Source organism: Prenolepis imparis, unplaced genomic scaffold, assembly GCF_030444845.1.
Source record: "Prenolepis imparis isolate NDT839.2.m4 unplaced genomic scaffold, iyPreImpa1.0 SCAF_1, whole genome shotgun sequence".
Lineage (NCBI taxonomy): Eukaryota > Metazoa > Arthropoda > Insecta > Hymenoptera > Formicidae > Prenolepis > Prenolepis imparis.
In genome coordinates, this window is record NW_028141159.1 from 2344331 (window position 1) to 2363468 (window position 19138).

The 19138-nt window shown below is 32.2% G+C and overlaps 1 protein-coding gene and 1 long non-coding RNA gene across 2 annotated transcripts in view; one reads left to right on the forward strand and one right to left on the reverse strand.

Moving 5' to 3' along the window:
- Positions 1-19138, reverse strand: part of LOC145941961 (uncharacterized) — a 44657-nt gene that overhangs the window by 6891 nt on the left and 18628 nt on the right. The window lies entirely within an intron of this gene.
- On the forward strand, positions 8859-18833 carry LOC145939393 (uncharacterized). Its single transcript, XM_083043668.1, has 5 exons — positions 8859-9230; positions 12379-12459; positions 13709-13965; positions 16164-16395; positions 17351-18833. The coding sequence occupies exons 1-5, from the start codon at positions 9054-9056 to the stop codon at positions 17978-17980; spliced, it is 1377 nt and encodes a 458-aa protein (XP_082899794.1). The 5' UTR covers positions 8859-9053; the 3' UTR covers positions 17981-18833.

Here is a 19138-nt window from a genome sequence, read left to right on the forward strand (position 1 = left end):
AATATTAATTTCTATCAATAACGATATTTAAAAGATATACCAATCTTTTGAAATAAAAAAAATTTTAATTCACTAATTCGCAAAATAAGATTTGACTAAAAGGGATTTTTCACAAACGACATTTCTGACAAATGAAAATTGCCAGTTTTATGGATATTTTATTTAAGGAAAACCTGTCAGAAAATTATGCTCATAGGATTTTCATCCTTCGGTAGGAGGAAAGAATCGACCCACGCGACCATCTGTTGTACGTAAAAGATCGGGAAATACTTTCCAGAAACGAATCGACATATGGCACGCGGGTAGAGGGACGGATTTATCTTTAGAAAGAAAAAAATACAGTGTGTCGGCGTTGTGTCGAGGGATTCTCCGCCCGTCGAAAATGTCGAGGGGGCGAGAAGAAGGAAAACGAGCGTCTTCTATTTTATGAGAAGGCTAGAATTTTATGCGGTGATGCAAAAGAACAAAAAAAGGAACGATCAAAGTTCTCTGCAATTATGGCGCACGTATTAAATAAAGTTTTTTTAAAAATCTTTTTGCAATAAAGTAACGATATACATCCGTACTGAAGCAATCGATAGCGCTACGTTGATGCAATCGAATATTATTGCAACTTGCAACAGAGATGCATAAAATATTGCTCGAGCGGGATATCGTATCGAATAAGTATTTATAACTGCTATTCATAATCGCGAAGGAATACTAATTGAGCAATTAGCGCTTATCGCTACACGCTTGTGTATTTATTCAATGTTACGATTAACTAAGTCATAAAAACAGTTTAGCATTCCAGATTGCGATTTCACACGTATTTTGAAATAGACATGCAAATCAAAATATACATACGCCCCCTCGGAGCATTTCAGAGAGAGAAAGAGAGAGAAAGGGAATGGATAAGATTTGTGCAAGGAGCTCTTTGCATTTCTCGGAGTAAAAGAGACATGCCGAGGACTCTCTAAGATTTCTCAAGAACGGAGAGAGAGAAGTGGCTGCTTATAGAGTCTCGAGATGCTCTTTTAAGTAGCGAACCGACAAAAGTGTGTACACGACAACGCACTTATTAAACGCTGTCACGATCCTGCGTGTATACGATCCTCGTCACGATATTTTAAGCCCTATCCTCGCATGACTGTCGACATGATCTTAATAGCGATCCGTGTTTTTAATACGTCAATAAAAAACGATGCATTAAATTCTAACTGTAAGCACTACCGATGTATCATATAGCTGACACGTCGAAGAGAGTTTACAATTAGCGTGTAAAAAAATTATGATTCATCTACATCACCGTAGTTGCTAAGGTCTCGAGCGTAAGTGGGAGCCGCTAGGCGGTGAGCCTCGGAAATCGGCCGAAAAGTGCAAAACGTGGACAGCTCTGATCTACATTATGTGATATATCGTAGACAAAGATATATCTCTACATTGTGTGTATAAAAATCGTTTATATTTATAATACTTTAAACTTATTTCATATTTAATATTTTAATTTAATAAAAAATTGATAAGAGTTTTGTTTCTAATAAAATTGATAATAACATTTAACAAAGCTGATCATCAATTTTTGCGGAAACAACCAAAACAGATACACTAAAATCCGGACGAATCGAGACTTTCATCGCAGCAACAGAGATATTACGTTTTGGGAGAAGAACGTGGCACGGAGAAAATCGTTTCCTCCTCTTCGCCTCGCATGGTATTGAAATACAAATTAAAAATCCCGAATCATAAAATTATCTTTTGAAAAACGAAAAACCAAGGCGAGGCGCGCCGAGCAATTTTCGAGCAATTTCGTGGTGGGCTCGGTCTCCCCTTACCAGCCCCCTTTCTTCCATCCCTCTGGACACGGCTCTTCTCGAGAGAGATCCTGCTAGAAAATAATGACCTGCGCCGCCGGCGACCATATGGTCGCGCACAGAATGGTCCTCTGCTTCTCCTAAAAGATGAAGTGCACGAGCGAAACTTCAGGCCCACTTTGACGTATCCCAGATATTGCTGGATACTTTTACCTCTCTTCCCCGAATGATGGATCGACGCGCCTTTCTGATTCCGAACGTGACGAAGCCGGGACGAGGGCAGAAATTCTAAGGACGCGTTCGAGTTTTCCAGATCACTCGAATGGTCGATTTATGCTTTTCGATAAAAACTCTCGTCTTTCAGATGAGAACACCCCAATAAAATAATTATACAATATTATAATATAAAAGTAAATTAAAGTAATTAAACAAAAATTTAAATGACAAAAATAGAATAATTACTTTAATCTTTATATCTTATTTCTTAATGCAATTATAATGTACTAAAAGTACAAAGTACTAAAAGTAATTCTTGTTATATTTTTAATTTTTTTGGATTTTTGCTCGAACTATTAATTTATAATATAGCAAATATAATTTTATTTTGTGTAAAATTCATAAATATAATATATAAATATAATATATAAATATAATAAAATTTGCAGATTTACAATGGCAAATTCGAATCATATATAAAATAAAATCCCGTCTGTGTGTATCCATCTCTTACCGAATTTAATTTCCGTCCCTCGCATCTGACAGCGTTCTACCTATCTTTTTTTCTTTCTCTATACGCTCTGTTCCTTTCCTCTATAAAATATGCTAAACGTGCGCGAAGCTCCTACCAACACTGTTATTTACGAATTACGAACGTTGTAAAAGATGAAGAAGCATAATAATCGCGCGATGAGTCCTTGGCCAATTTCACTGCTTCGAATTTTACTATACATAAATTCCTAAGATCGACCCCTCGCTCGATTACGACGCTGACGTGTTACTTTCTGATCTATTTCAGGCATTCGAAAAATCATGTCTCTTCTAAAATCCTTTAATCTTCTTAAAACTTTTAATCCGAGCATGTTTCAATCATCAATTTGAAGTCGAAGGGCCTTAATTTATAATCCACACAATTTTGTATCACATATTTTCAATCTTTAAATATGAAGAAAAAAATTTATATCGCAAATAAATACATTTTAAATGTATAAAAAAATATCTGGAGACAGTTTGGAAAAATTAGTTATTCTGATACGAAAATACGTGCATAAACTAACTTCGTAGAATCCACTCATTTCATAGATTATGATTATCTTTTCTGAATAAAGAAAAAAATTGGCGCTTTTTCTCGTGTAAAGAATTTTCAACGATTCCGCGATTTGCAATTGGAACAGGAATTTTCCCTCAGTAACGATTAAACGGCGCAATGTCCGACGATTCTCTTCTTTTTATCGAAAAGCGAAATCCATTGAAACATACGGAATGTATAACTGCACATATGCAAATATTTTCCGCGTTACCTTTTGTGTGCGCCTTTGTCATGCGAGAGCAGACATTGCCGGCGCAATCACGAGAGGCGTGCGGTAAATTAACGGCGTGCGAAGAACACGAAACGCATTGTTCTTTTGTGCATCGACCAATTCGGTGATTTGCATGCGGCTTTATACCTGCGGCTCGCGCTTGTGTACGATGTACGTACAAACGCAATGTTATATGGAATACAAAAATCATGCTCTGTATAGCCAGTTTGACAAGTTTTCGCGGATACTTTGACCAAATAAAAATTTTAAATATATAATAAAATATTGCGTACAATTTATATCTTTGACATTTTAAGTAAACAGTATATAACATATATTTTAATTTTAAATTAATATTTTTGAATAAGTTTTAAGATATTGTTAATTTTTAATTTATTTCAAAAGATCTTGTTCGAAAAACTTTAGTTTTTGGGTATATTTTGATACATAATTTTTTCATAATAATAGATAATTTTATAAAGACATTTTTAATAATATTTTGATAATATGGAACGATGTTGAAATAAAAATGATTTTTCGAAAGGGAAACCACTCGTCTGTCGCGGTTCTCTCGGTATGGCGCCGCAGTAAATGAACCGACAATCATTCCGACACATTGACAAGAAAAAAGGACAAAAGACTGGCATGGCAGCGCACGACAATGGTCGTGAAAACGAGACCCTGAAAAAAAGGCCGTATAAATCTTTCTTTTGCGAAAAAAGATTAACCAGACCACCTAATGTCCATTGCAGCCTCCAGAATCTTTTCCAACGATTCGCCTTTGAAATTACCGCACCTACAAACTCTCAAAAAATTCATATTTTCGAAATTATAAATTATACAGCCCTCATTATAGATAAAGCAAAAAAATTTTTACCGTATTTTTCTAATTTTTTTAAAAAATGATCAAGCATAATTTCCGGGAAAAATAAAGAATACTTCGGAAAATTATTAGTAAAAAGAATGTCTTAGAGGAAAAATATGTACCGTAAAAAATATAAAAAGATCTAAAAGAGCTTGGAATTTTCAAGCTACCTGCTGCTTCCTTTGGTAGTAAAAAAAAAAGAAAAAGAATATTGCTCGGAATATCAATCTCGATTTTATTTGGATTAGCGCGTATAATTTTGAAACAATAAAATAATAAAGATATACATATAATAATAATCTCGAAATAATTTTAAAAATATGCTCTTGATTGATTCTTTCTTTGAACACGAATTTTTTCTTCTTTTCTCATTTCTAAAAATTTATATCTTCAATTATAAGATCAATTAAATTATGTATTATACATAAATAAATTATTAAATTCACATGTTAAAAATGCATAATTAATTATTAATCATATTATTAATTTATCATTATTTCAGTATCATATCTTTAGAAACTTGCACTTTTTTCTACATATTGGAAAGATATAATATACTACTCTCAAAATAATTGATATTCGATCTTTAGTATATCTCAACATCGATTCTAAAATTCGGGAGACCAATATTTGTCTCCCTTTGCCTTATACTACAAAGAACCAGTGTGCCAGTTTGACCTCGAAAGCGAGAAGCTCCAAAACTGAATAACATCAACGCCAGCAGTAATATACCGTAATATAGCACATTTACAATGAAATGAGCGGAGAAATGGAAGCTGCGCGAAGAAAGGCAGAAAGTCCATTTCCCCGCTGGACAAAGTCGTAAACTCTCGAGCCACCACGTTCTGACCCGGAGATGACCCGACTACCGAGTCGGACGGGCTATAAATTCTGCCTTTCGAGAATTTGTCAGATGTATATATAGCTGCGCCGGTCTCTGTTAGCGTTCCCCTTCCCCCGGAAAGGAGATGAGACCCCGAACCCTCTCAATAAAGCGACTTCTACCGTCTCACCTGTCGTTTCGTAAAGAAATGTCTGTGCTGCTGCTTATTCCGCTTCGCGGCACAAACGCGAGAAATGAAGGGAGGCGATGCGGTTACAATGAAAATTTGTCGCCGCCGCATTTGACGCGAAAACTGCCTTTCAAAACCTTGCCCGTCGCCTTCGATGACGGTCGGAATTTTCCGCTTTGTTAGTCTCCTTGATCGACGGTCAGTTGTTCAAATCATTTGGCGAATGATGAGAAACACGTTTCATCCGACAATAAGATACTTCACGAGGCAAATTTGAAGAATTTGCGAGGAAGATTAATGCATTTCAAAAATGACATCGCGCGAATCAAATAAAAAAACAAATCATAAGTTTTCTTTTTTTAATAAACGCAATTTAATATTAAGATTTTCTTAAGAAATATATTTTTGATTGACATTAATTGTGCGATTTACGTTATACAGATAATATATAATTTTTGTGCGCAAAAAATTATCTACGATAATGTAAGATGAATAAATATCTCCATAGAATGCAGAATTTTATATCTCTTTGATATAAATGGAGTTTTTCTTTCAGAGTAAATCTTTCTCTCTGGATATTTCTCGCGTTCTTTGAAATATTTGTCGTGAATATTTTTCAATTTTTACGAGGCCATACAATGCTATATATCTCAAACAATGAAGTCTCTGCAGTGCCGGAATACGAAACGGGACGCGTGCGGAGAAAAACGACCGTGATAAAATGCGAGTCGCAGATAGAATCTAAATCTCGATCGGCAACGAGGCTCTCATAGAACGAGATGTCGTTCCGTCCAAGTTCTGGAAAACGGACGCAATCTCACGGAAAATCGCAGGACCCCGAGTAATCCCTCGTGTTCTTTTTCTTTTTCTCTCCTCCAGATTTACAGGATCGATAAACAATCGGAGCATGCAAGAAACTGAAAAAAATACGAGATGTGACAATGCGATAAATACTCCTTCGTAAAAGAAGACAGTCGGAAGGAACGTATGCAACTAACAATGAGATTATCAGATTCTAGGAAAACATCTCGCATTTACGGCGAAAAAAAAAGATAATTTTTTTATTCAGAAAATGGATATTGCACTGTGAACATCGTCAAACAAAAACAGCCGACAAAGTTTTACGAGAAAACAAAAACAAGTAAGTATACGTGGAACGTTGATGAAACGGATAAAAACGCGAATAAGACTAGGATAGAACTGGAGAAAAGTATCAACGTGAAATAAGAAGGTTCAAGCAATTTGATTTTGTACCGAATATTCCACAGATTTGGGAAAAATTTTATCTTGCGTTGAATCTCTCTTAAAAAAATAGTTTTTTCGGTTCCTGTGAAAATATTTTCAGAATTCTTTCAGAATAAAAATATAATAAATAATATAATATTTTTGTCATAAATAATATAATATATTTATCACAAGTTCGCGTTTTCACACTAAAAGTCGGCAAGTCTAAATAACCTAATTCTGTTATATATATTCTGTTATATATATTCTGTTATATATTTTATTATATATTTTATTATACATATATATATACATATATATTTTTTTTCAGCGCTTAAGGCTTTATCGAAACAGATTAAAAGTCTGTAATATTTCCATCATTCCGAACGCGTCTATCGAGCGAAGCGAAGCGAAGTTAAGCCGAGCTGGTCCAGATGTGAGAAAAGCGCGGCACACAATGAAACGCGTCGCTCTCTCGCATCCATTGGAACAGCCTCCGTGAGCACCATCCCTAAACTACGCCTAGATGAATGGATCGAGGCCCCTGTTTCCTCTATGTTGCGCTCGGGCACAAGCTCGCGAGGGATGCAGTAACCGCCCTTCCCGTCCCGGGCCCTATTGCGTTCTCTCGCGTTTCTAACGTCACGTATATTTCACCCCACAATCGGCTGCCGAGGACAAATATACCCTTATTTGTACACATCCTGTGCATTGTGATGTAGTATAGCGCGGGGCACCCAGGCTCCGACTTCCGGCAAACGACAGACTAAGGCCCATCTCTATTCGCCCTCCGTTTCTCCTTCCTTTAAATACTTCACATCCTATATTTTTCTTCTTCGATTCCGAGGAAGGGGAGGAAGAGAACACGCGACGAATTTTTTTAAACGCAATATCAAGTCTCGATGGGTGGATCTATCATTTGATCCTCGCGATCCCTTCCGTTCGAGGATTCCCGCTAGATTTTTCTCTGTACTCTTTCTTACATCGCTTCAGTTCTCCGCTCCGATGGAAATATGGAACCCAGATGCTGGATAGACGAGATGTCCGACTGAATCTCGCCGTATATAAGTTTCGTAAACAGGATCGTATAAGAGATAAAGCACGTAAGATTGAAAAACTTTTTCCACAATTTTTTTTTTCCCATTAAGAGAAAGACGGTGCATCGACATCTTATATACAGGAACTCGTTCGAGGAAACGGGACGAGGTTGTGCGGAGCATCTCGATAATATATAGCGAACGTTTCGCTATACTCTCGTATTACGACCGCACACTCTCTGAGGCCCACCGTAATTATCCGCGGTTCGTATAGCCCACGACGCGAAATCCATGCGGCATATGGTTCGGAGCCATTTTACTTTCGGCTAACCACTTTTCTACCGCAACACACAAAAAAAGAAGAAAAACCGGTCATTCGGCGACGCTTGAACATATGGATCGAAATGGACTCTGCTCGCAGGACAAATTAAATTTCGTCTCTAGCCATTCGTGAAATCATTTCGTGGCTTTCTTCTCCTTCCCTTGCGTAACAATGTAAAGTTTAATAATAATTAAAATTCTGATTGTCTTTTTTATGTATTTATGTACGTAATTTTAGAATGTTTTTTTCTCTCTCTCTCTTCCTCTGCCTTTCGCTCTTTTTTCTCTCTTTCTGTTGTACAATGACCTGATGTCACACTGTGCGAGGCACATTTTGAGTTACAAAGGACTGAAGAAAACGAGACTTGGTTGTTTGGAAAATTAATGATGTTTCATCGATTCTTCTTATTATTATATCGGGAAACCGTTATGGGAAATTGCTTTCGAGGAAAAAAATCAAAATAAATATCCAAAAACATATTATCAATCATTTTCGATTTGAAATCGGTACATCAATCACTTAAAATCATTAGTTATTATTTCATGTAGATACATTTATGATTAAGTTCTATATTAATTATATGTTAATTTATATTTTTCCTATCATATTTATATAGTAACTAACTTTATGAAATTTTTGAGACACTTGATTCTCGCAACTTACTACAAAAAAAATTTTCTCTTCAATTATTATTTATGATATTTCATACACACATATTATTATATGTATGTAATAATTATTATTCATTATTCAGCATTATAATTTATGTTATTTATTAATTTATAATCCTCCACATCACTATTTGAAAAATCACTCGTTATTCAACTATAGATATATAAAAAAGTTATTTCTTGGAAAAATATTATGATTTCTTCTGCAAACTGGCCTACATTTCGCACAGGTCGAATAATTCGGTCATGATTAAAACCTGGAGGGCAGCCTATATACCACGAAATAATGTATAATTACAAGGGATGCTGTTCACGGTAAGGGTGGGGACTCACGAAAATCCTGGGAACACGTAGTGGAGGGGCCGGCTATACAAGTAGAGTTCCGAACCCCGAAGGGCCGCAGTCGCTTTCGAAATTCCGTCCGTGGAATTCACGCTCGTAGCCTTTATGCCTTACTCGATTCGATCGCAAATCGTCACGGTGTTTTTATAATTAAAAAAAAGTCACAGTGTTTTTGTAATTAAGAAAAACAAGTTACACGTGGATATATAATAATTAATATTGTGCAGTGAGAAAAGTGCGCGGAGAACGAGATTCTTGGATTCTCCAAGATGAAGGCCGTGCACCTAGTGGGACTGTTATTCTGCATGACCCTGCCCTTAATAGCAGGTTTGGATCTCAGAGAAATCATCAGGACCGCACAGTGTCAATCGTCATGTCTGCGAAATTTGACTATTGACGACGAATGCTGGAACATCGGGATAAATGAGAACAGACAATGCCAGAAGGTAACTAAGATCTGCTTTAATCGTGCTCTTTTTTATGTTTTAAAAATTTTAATGGCCTTTCAGCGAGTTCTCGACACGAGATAACGTGTGTGATAATTGCTTAGAAAGAAATTCCAAAAAACAAAACTCGTACATACAACGTAGTTATTCCTTCTAATCTAATCACAGCATTTAAAATAATTTTTAAAATAATCTGAATAATAAATATGTATTTCCTCTTTCCTGTTTCTAAAAAAAATCTGAAATTAGAATATAAAACCGAGATATAATATTTCAATAATTAATTGAGAGTAGATAAAAATAATTTATGTTTATATATTATCAAGTCGATTAATGTAAAATTTATCCGTAAACTTGATGTAGGTATGTGTATAATCAAGTTTTATATATTAAATATTCCAATAACACGATAAATTCGCAATATATTCGCATAACTCCTTTGTTTTTAATTTTTCAATTAATAGCAATCAGAAGTCAAAGTATAAGAAAAAGAAATAATTAATAAAAAAAAATTATATTTCTGTTTTCTGTGTGCGCGCGTGTGGATGAATAAAAAAAAATTTATATTGTGGTACCCTTAAGTATTTTATACAATTATTTTCTACAAAGTAAAGCTCAAAATTTTCGGTATGTATAAAAAAACTAATGTAGAATCGATAACACTTGCGCAAAAATTATTTCTGTATTTCAAAACTTTCTAGTATTATAACCTAAATTCTGCGAAAATTCGAAATTTTTGAAAAGCTAAATTCGTCTTATTTAAGTTTTTACTATATCACTCTCCTAAAATATTTTTAAAAAAGTAAAAGTCATACAACAAAATCTCATGTGCATTTTATGCATAAGTGCCCAAAGAGAGCACCGATCAAAGCCGGAAATCGAATAGATAATATCGATAAATCTTTGGATGTCGAGAGAGATTTCACTAGAAGAGAGTACTAAAGAAAATCACCAGGTGTGGTCGCCACCTCTTCGATTCATACAGATGAGAATCACGATTAAAAGCGATCAGGGAATATCTAACAACGCGAACGTACGCGCGCGAGGGCGTTGCTCATTTGATGCTACGGAGGGTCTGCTAGGGGTGTCCATTAATTTCGGGGGATCCGTCGATTCCATGTCCCGCGAGAACTAGGGGGCCGTACATTCAAATTTATGCGCCGGCCCCCATTGTGACGAATGCATCCCGAGGGAAAAAGAGAGGATACGTCGCATTAGAATAACAGCCTGTCGAGGAGACGCAAATAGTTCTTAACAAATGCTATACAGTCGATCCCCCCTTACTCTCTCCATGAAAAAGAAGAGACGACTCACGCACGATAATGGCACGATGACTTCAGAAAGGGAAGAGGCCTTTTCGCGACTTGACTCGTTATTGTCTTAATCCCTTGGGAGTAGAAAAATTTTGAAAAAAAGACGCTCGCTCCATCAAAATAAATTATTGTTAGTATGTATTGTACCTATGTAGTGGATTGTAATTAATAAAAACTTAAGTACGTGCGCACATGATAATAGCGGAAGATGTAGAAAATAAACATTCGTGAAGAAAGTAATAATTTAAACTTTTTGATAAATTGATTTGGACTTAATTGAACCAAATTCATATCAAAACATAATACGTTATTTATAATATATAAATAATAATAATAAGCGCTATGCATAAAAAATAGCATAAAATAAAATTAAATAGGAAACAAATAATATAAAATATAAAATATAAAAGATGAGAATATAAACATAAAATATAAATATAGATGAATAATAAGAAATAATTTCAAAATTATTTTTTCTAATATTTTCCTAATATATATTTTATTGGGAATATTTATTAAATATTCCCAATTATTTATTAAATATTTTCTTAGTTAACATTATCCTTTCCTAACTCCATTTTTCTAGTTCTTCTAGTTGCGTACTACTAAATCTCCGTTCTTTTTTTAAATATATCATCCAACTGTGAGAATGCTTTTTCCATTTATTTCTTTACGAGTCTAATATCGTCGGACAGACGAATCATTGATTTCCGGATTGGATTGTCACGGCGCTTTTTGTTTTACGACTCAACCGATTGTATCTCGATAACTTGGGCTTGATCATTGACCAATAGAATTCGAAATCTAATGTCGCCAAAGAAATAAAAGATGAAGAAATTATTGCATATATTCTTCATTATAATATCTATTTTTTAAATTTCATCTGCTTAATACTTCAGATTCCGCGCTCTTAATTTTTATCAGTTAAAAAATATATTCATCATCCTGCAATTATCGATAAATATACTACTTTTGTCAATTATTTACATATTATTTTACTTTAATTTCGTGATATAAAATGCTGCAAATAAAATTAATACTGTTTAAATTGTGTAAAATGTATAAATTCTAAGAGGAAAACGTATTCTTTAGATCTTGAATTTTTTTCGGAGCCAGCCAACTGATCTCATGGCTTTCGGGAAATGTCATTAGTGAGGGCTCACTGGATCCTTCGCTTCTACGAAGCAAAGAATCGGTCTTAAGAAGGGTACGCGAGGGAGAAGGGTAATCGGGAATCAAAAGAAAGAGTAAAAGAAAGGAAAAGAAAGAAATAAACCGCGAGAAAAAAAAGAAAAAAAGAATTTAGGAACAGGGCGAGCCCACTCGAGAGTCGGTACCCCAATAAATATGAAGACAACAACAACGAAGGTGCCTGTTGTGCGTCCGGAACAGGTTGGAGCTAATTCAGTTCCCCGTTCCTCTTTTTCTACCTTTCTCGCAATGTTTCGTCCTCTGCCTCCTCCCTCGGTCTCTTCTTCTCTCCTTAAATCGGCTGGATTCAACGTTTTTTTATTCTACCCTTTCCTTCTGCATCAAGCTTTTTTCTTTTCCCTTGTCCCTCCTTCTCCCTCGTCTCTTTCTAGTATAACTCCGCTTTCTTCTCACACAATTCATATGGCATGAGAAGTTTTTGTTCTGAATTTTTCTTGCTCTATATAGCTCTTTGTATTAGAGTCTTTCGAAAAATAAATATACTTAAAAATTTGAAAATCTGAGAATTTAAAATAGATATTTAAACATAAGATAATATAAAAAAATTAAAAAATTAAAAAAAAAGGAATAATTTTCTGTTTCAAAGTTGAAAACTAAATCTTCATATATGCTTATTTTTACAGTGCTGGGAAACCTGCGAATTCCTCAGTCCTTTTCGAAACAGTCTAAGACTCGGCCTATGCAAGAAGAGAATTTATTTTAATGTAAGTAAAAATAATATCTCTTTCTTTCTTTTTTTGTCTTTCAAATCAAGCTATTTTGAATAAAAAACTTTTCAATAAACTGAATCAAGATAAATCACATACTCTCACATACTCTCACATACACTCACATACACTCACATACAATCACATACAATCACATAATATTCTTATTTTCAATTTATTTTTAATTTAGGCAAAATTCTATCAGGAGACCACTTTTCAATTTCATTCGTTGGAAACAAAATGTCCCTTTTAACTTAAGGTAAAATATTTGTCACATGTCCATTATTACTGATTAAATAACACAGGTATAATTTTTATTCATCTAATATTATTTTTTATTTAATATTTCTGATATTTTCATATTATTTTGTGTATATATTTTTACTTTTATATTTATATTTATATTCATATATTAATTATGTATACTTTTATTATAAGAGTTTATTTATTTTTTTATAATTTTTAATATAATTTATATAATAATTAGTTTTTATAATTTTTAATATAATTTATATAATAATTAATTTATATAATAAAGTCGATTTTCAAATAAATATATTTTTTGCTAGTTTGGTCGACTAATTTTCTTATTTTTAATATAATTTAGTTCTAATATATTTTGATATATGTATATCAAAATTTTTCTCATACAATTTTTATATCGCTATTTTCTCGATTTCACAAATCTTTTAAAGACGGATTGGCAAGGTCTAAGTCGTGATCACGGTCTCAAATTTCCGAATCTTTTTCGAACCTTTTTCGAGTGCACATGCAATCCAGGTCAATATTCTTGTAGTCCCTCGTTATATTCTCGAGGCGAGAGTTGAAAGTGTTAGACGATCAAGCGCAAGGAAAATCTCGACTGTCACTCGGGGGTAACTTTCAATTTCATAGAAAAGAAATGACGGTCTCCCACAATGATGATAAAATTTAGGGTAGACGACGAAATCCTTGGAAACGAGTACCTGTCTGCTTTCACGGAAGGTCCAGAGTCGCACAGAAAGTGTTGGCGGAAATATAAATCAGTATCTCTCTAAAATATTTAGAAAAGAAAGCGACTTTTCCCCAATTTTAATTTATTGCAAAAAATATGTTCATTTTCTCGATCATAATAAATAAATTATTTGATAAATTATCGTAAAAGTTTAATATAATTTTTAGAAAACTGTATAATATCGGTAACCATATTATGTGCGAAATATAGATATAGTGCGTTTGTCGATCTCGTAATGCTTTTTTCTTTCAGTCTCCGGGTTGCAAAATTGCCTGTACATTTTATCAAACACATGGAATAGAGGAAGAGCAGTACGAACCAACCAAACTACCGGCTCCTGAGGAGACCAATATTATCAACATGAATAAGCACGATGTGGCCGTAACATTGCATAAGAATCTAGAAACATGGAAAATGGAACATCATTATACCGCGAATCGGAAGGTTGAATTGCAATCAGACAACTGGATTATCATCACCAACGAGATTGGAACGATTAAACAGTACAGGTATTATTTTACTCATTTTTTTTCATCGCCAGAAGATGCAAAACAAATGACATCAAATAAAAATACAAAAAATTTTGCACACAGAAATAAACACAATTGAAATACAGCATTTATAAAGTTGCTATTTGACACATTCAATGGATTAAAATGTAAAATCTAACAGTTGAATAAAATAAGAGATACTTAATATACAAATGTTTCGTCGATCGCTCTATCTCTGCTATTTTTTATGTAATACTAATTTGTTTAAAAAAACTTATAACTTAAAAAATTGCAAGAAATATCTCATCAATATATATACATATATGTATATAGGATGTCCTTTTAAATAATATGCATTGCTATTTTTCAAAAACAAATTTTCCATCGAATAATGTTTCATACAAAAGTTGCAGGATTTCGAGAGGAACGTCTTCTTCTCGTAAGCAGTTTTATTCTTATTGTTAGTAAAAGCATTTTTGGGATTTCAAAGTTATTATTTTTTTTAAACGGAACCACCATAATTTTCTTACATAAATCGATTCCTCGTAATATTCAACATAAAAAATTGTTAGAATGGAGTAATCGAAAAATAAATGGTTTACGAAATATTTTATACTTCATTCTATATTCTATCACATTTTGACAAAAAATATGAAATATCTCCGAATATATTCATTTTTCGATAATCTTATCTTAATAATTTTTTGCATAGAATAATGAGATAAATTAATTGGTGTAAAAAAACATATAATTATTTTTAAAAAAAATATACAGTTGCACATTGCAAATTGCACATTTTTTTTAATCAGAAGAGTATATGCTTTTCTTTCCGATTAATTTATCTCATTATTCTAGAAAATTATTAAAATAAGATTATCGAAAAATAAGTATGTTATGAGATATTTCATATCTTTTGTTAAAATATGTCAGAATAAAACATAAAATATCTCGTAAATTCATTTTTCGACTATTCAATTCTAACAATTTTTTTACGCCAAATATTACGAGAAATCGATTTATGTAAGCAAATTATAGCGGTTTCGTTTATAAAAATAATGATCTCGAAATCTCAAAAATACATCTACTTAGAATAAGACTATGCTTACGATAAAATGTCCCCCTGAAAATTTTATAACTTTTGTATAAAATATTTTTCGATAAAAGCCTTGGTTTTCAAAAAATAGTAATGCATTATTTAAAAAAATAAAACATTTTGTATATAATAGTATATAGAATCGTCTCTTTTTCCATCTTTTATATAAATTAATTTTTTTCTTGTCTCATAAAAGTATCAAATATCTCACATCTGATTTAAGGAGTAATACCACTCTAGCGCCCGGAAAAACAGTCTAATTTTGACAATTTTTTATGGAAATATAGTGAATGGAATACAAAATCTGTTTTAAGGCCATTATTGTACATACTTTAAACTGTATTCACAAATTTTTTTAAAATTTTTTTTTACAAAATGGCGACGCCAGAGAAAGCCTCTTCTCACGGATAGTGTTCCGCGGCCGGAAAGATTTCTCCTCCAATTTTTGACTTGGAACAAAAGACTAAAAATTTTTGAGTCTTATATAAGATTAGCTCGGGAAGTACATACGGAAATTTAAAAATACCGTTTTTTTGTAAAAATGATACACGTTTGAACAAAAAGTTTTATTTTAGGTAAAAAAATTACGTGAAAAATTGTTTATAACAAAAAAAGTTTACAACGAAACTTAAAATTCGTACGTACTTCCCGAGCTAATCTTATATAAGACTCAAAAATTTTTAGTCTTTTGTTCCAGGTCAAAAATTGGAGGAGAAATCTTTCCGGCCGCGGAACACTATCCGTGAGAAGAGGCTTTCTCTGGCGCCGCCATTTTGTAAAAAAAAATTTTTTTTTAATTTGTGAATACACTTTAAAGTATGTACAATAAAGGCCTTTAAACAGATTTTGTATTCCATTCACTATATTCCCACAAAAAATTATCAAAGTTAGGCTGTTTTTTCAGGCACTAGAGTGGCATTACCCCTTAAATTTTTAGATTAAAAATTTTACATATTTTCTCAAATTTTCTACATTTACATTCATTTATTGCAACATAAAATCATTATTATAATAATTATATTATATGTATAATATATATATAATATATAATTAATTATATGTATAATATATATATATAATTATATGTATAATATATATATAATAATTATTATTATTATTATAGTTGGCAAAAGTGGCAGCCTACAATACAGTCTGGCAAGAAAAATGGTCCCCTATTTCAAATTAACATTACGTGGACAGACTGGCAGGCCCAATTGGAAAAGCAACAGGAAAACATTAGCATATCTGCAGATAAGAACATTTTGGAACGTCAAAATAAAAAAAAGGCACAAAGCAAACCATTTTTCGTCGTCACTTGGCAAGAAAAAACGGGAAACGGCATTATGGGCAACCAGGTAATTAAGACCATTTATTAAATACATTAACATAATATATTTCGATTTTTCTTTTTAATTCTACTTCTTTTTAATTCAACTTTAAAACAATATATTTACAAGTAGATTTGAATTATTTATAAATATTTTATCAGACGCCACACAATAATAATCTGTGGATTATTATTCTTACTTCCATATAATTCCAGCAAAATCGTAGCTTATTCTTTCCGAGTAGCACACAAATCTAGAGAATTAAAGCTACGATTTCAGTGAAAAAACCTTAAATAAACGAAAATAAAATAACAAAAATCCAGTAATATTTCGAATAGTGATATTCTGATACTCACAAAAAGAAATCCAAAAAATGTTAGTAAAATTAAAATATCTATAAATGCTAATACCTATACGTCTATAAAATATTTATTGTATGTGTATATATATATATACATATATGTATACCTACATACATATATGTATGTATATATAGAGTGAGACAAATAAAGCGTTACAAGTTAATATCACAGAAAATATTAATTGTAGAAAACAAAGTTTGAAAGGAAAACTATTTAGTAAAAAGGGGACTATGATGATAAAAGGAATTTTCTTATCGATTGATATGCTAAGGTCAAATTAAGGGGGATATGATGATAAAAGGAATTTTCTTATCGATTGATATGCTAAGGTCAAATTAAGGTAACAAGACATTTTTTTAGATGGAACCATGTATTATCATACGTACCTCTTCATATCAAACAGTTTTCCTTTCAAACTTTTTTTTTCTACAATTAATAAATTTTCTGTGATATTAAGTTGTAACGCTTTATTTGCCTCACCCTGTATATGTATATGTATATATATAAATTATATAATTAAATATAATTCAGTATAATTATTAAATCTATAAATTATATAAAAATTATCGAATGTAACTCGGACTTGTAAGTATATATTAAATTTGATCCCATTCCTATAGGTAGCAGATAGCGAATCGGCACAGATTTCTGTACCACCCGGCAAATATTTGGTCAGAATAGCTACTAATGACGGTCCCGGTAGCTATTCGATCATTATCGACACCAACAAATTCAGAACTACTAGAAGATATTTACCCAATAACTCTGTTTGGCAGACCGAATCCATCAATACAAATACTTCATCGCCAATAGTGTCTTTCGCAGAAACCATCGGTATTATTATTTTCAGTATATTAGTTGTAATAGTGTTGTTGGCAGTAATTGGTGTTGGTATTTGGTATTGTGTTATAAAACGAAAAAATATATATACGGAAGAAAATAATATATATATGAAAAAGCCTGACCTAAATAATAATGCGGACAAGAATAACTCTTCAAATAATGATACCTCAAATACTTCAAATAATGATACATCAAAAAATAATGAACATTCAAGTATCAGTCCAAATACCTATCCAGCTATATATAATAGCTATTCAGATAGCTGTTTGGCTAGCCGTTCACATAGTTGTTCACGTAGCTATTTACATAGCTGTTCAAATAGCTGTTTACATAACTGTGCATGTAGCTGTTCAAGTACAAGCGACCAATCGTTAACTCCCAGTCTGGACGAGAATAAGAATTTATAAAATGCGAACATGCAAAATGTGAACGCAAACGTGCAAGATGTAAACATTCATAATGAGATCGCGAACATAGCAATATAAGTATATACATATATACTTATATTTAACAAAAATGCAATAATGAAAGTTTCCTTCTGTTTTAAGGACTAGCGACAAGTAAAGATTAATGATTCACGCTTCCTAAAAATTTCTAAAATATAATTATCTAAAGATTTCAAAGAGTATAAAGGAAATGTAAATTCTATAGAAAGAAATATAGAGAAAGTGAAAAAGATATTCTCGTATTTCATCGTTTTTATACGAGAAGAAAAAATATCGTAAAACATTTCGATCAGAATGCATTGTTTTCGTATAGCAATGTTGCATTTTATGGGAACATTCCTCTGCCTCGGGCAAAATAATATTGAAAAAGATAAGATGTACGAATGTATTTTTTACGTTGCGAAATATTGCGAATATTATCGATAAATATATTATCATTGTATCATAGTTTTTGTAAAAATTCTTGATAATCGTATATGAGAAGAGAGACGAAGAATGTTGGTAAATCAAACGTACAAATGTGAGAGCTTATGTAAATGTACATATAGCGAATAAGGAAATAACGATATTAATCAAGGAAGAGAAAAATAAATTTTACAAACTCTTAGATATTTTTTTATGTAATAAAGAATATATGATAAACACAACTCCGTTCTAGCTCAATGTAACGAATAGACTGAATTCCAAGAGTTCCTATTGCCGAAAATTGACAGCAGCGTCGAGCTCTAAGTATTTATTTGTAAATACACAGCTGCAATCTTGTACTCAGATGATACTTGTATGTATATATTTGTATAATACGTAGCGAAATAAATTATAAGATCAACTTTACACTTTTCTTTTACTTATTGTCTCTATACAATAATATTTCATAATATTATTAATATTATATATGTATATTATAATATTGTACTTATATTTTTTTTAAGTATTGTATTTAATAATATTACTATATTAATAGTATTTATTTTTTATTGGTTTCTTATTTCTATTATTTCTGTTATTTTATGTTATAGTTATATCTTTTCTCTGTGCATGTAAAAGTACATAAAAAAGTTTGATCTTTTATAAGAATTTAATTAATCATATAAAAAAAAAACTCGTAAAAGAAAGCATTCT

What these genes read in the sequence shown, in the direction of transcription:
- LOC145939393 (XM_083043668.1), top strand. Translation starts at nt 9,054, where the DNA reads ATGAAGGCCGTGCACCTAGTGGGACTGTTATTCTGCATGACCCTGCCC. An exon ending in AGAACAGACAATGCCAGAAG is followed by an intron (nt 9,231 to 12,378) that starts GTAACTAAGATC and finishes TTATTTTTACAG; the next exon opens with TGCTGGGAAACCTGCGAATT. An exon ending in GGAACGATTAAACAGTACAG is followed by an intron (nt 13,966 to 16,163) that starts GTATTATTTTAC and finishes TTATTATTATAG; the next exon opens with TTGGCAAAAGTGGCAGCCTA.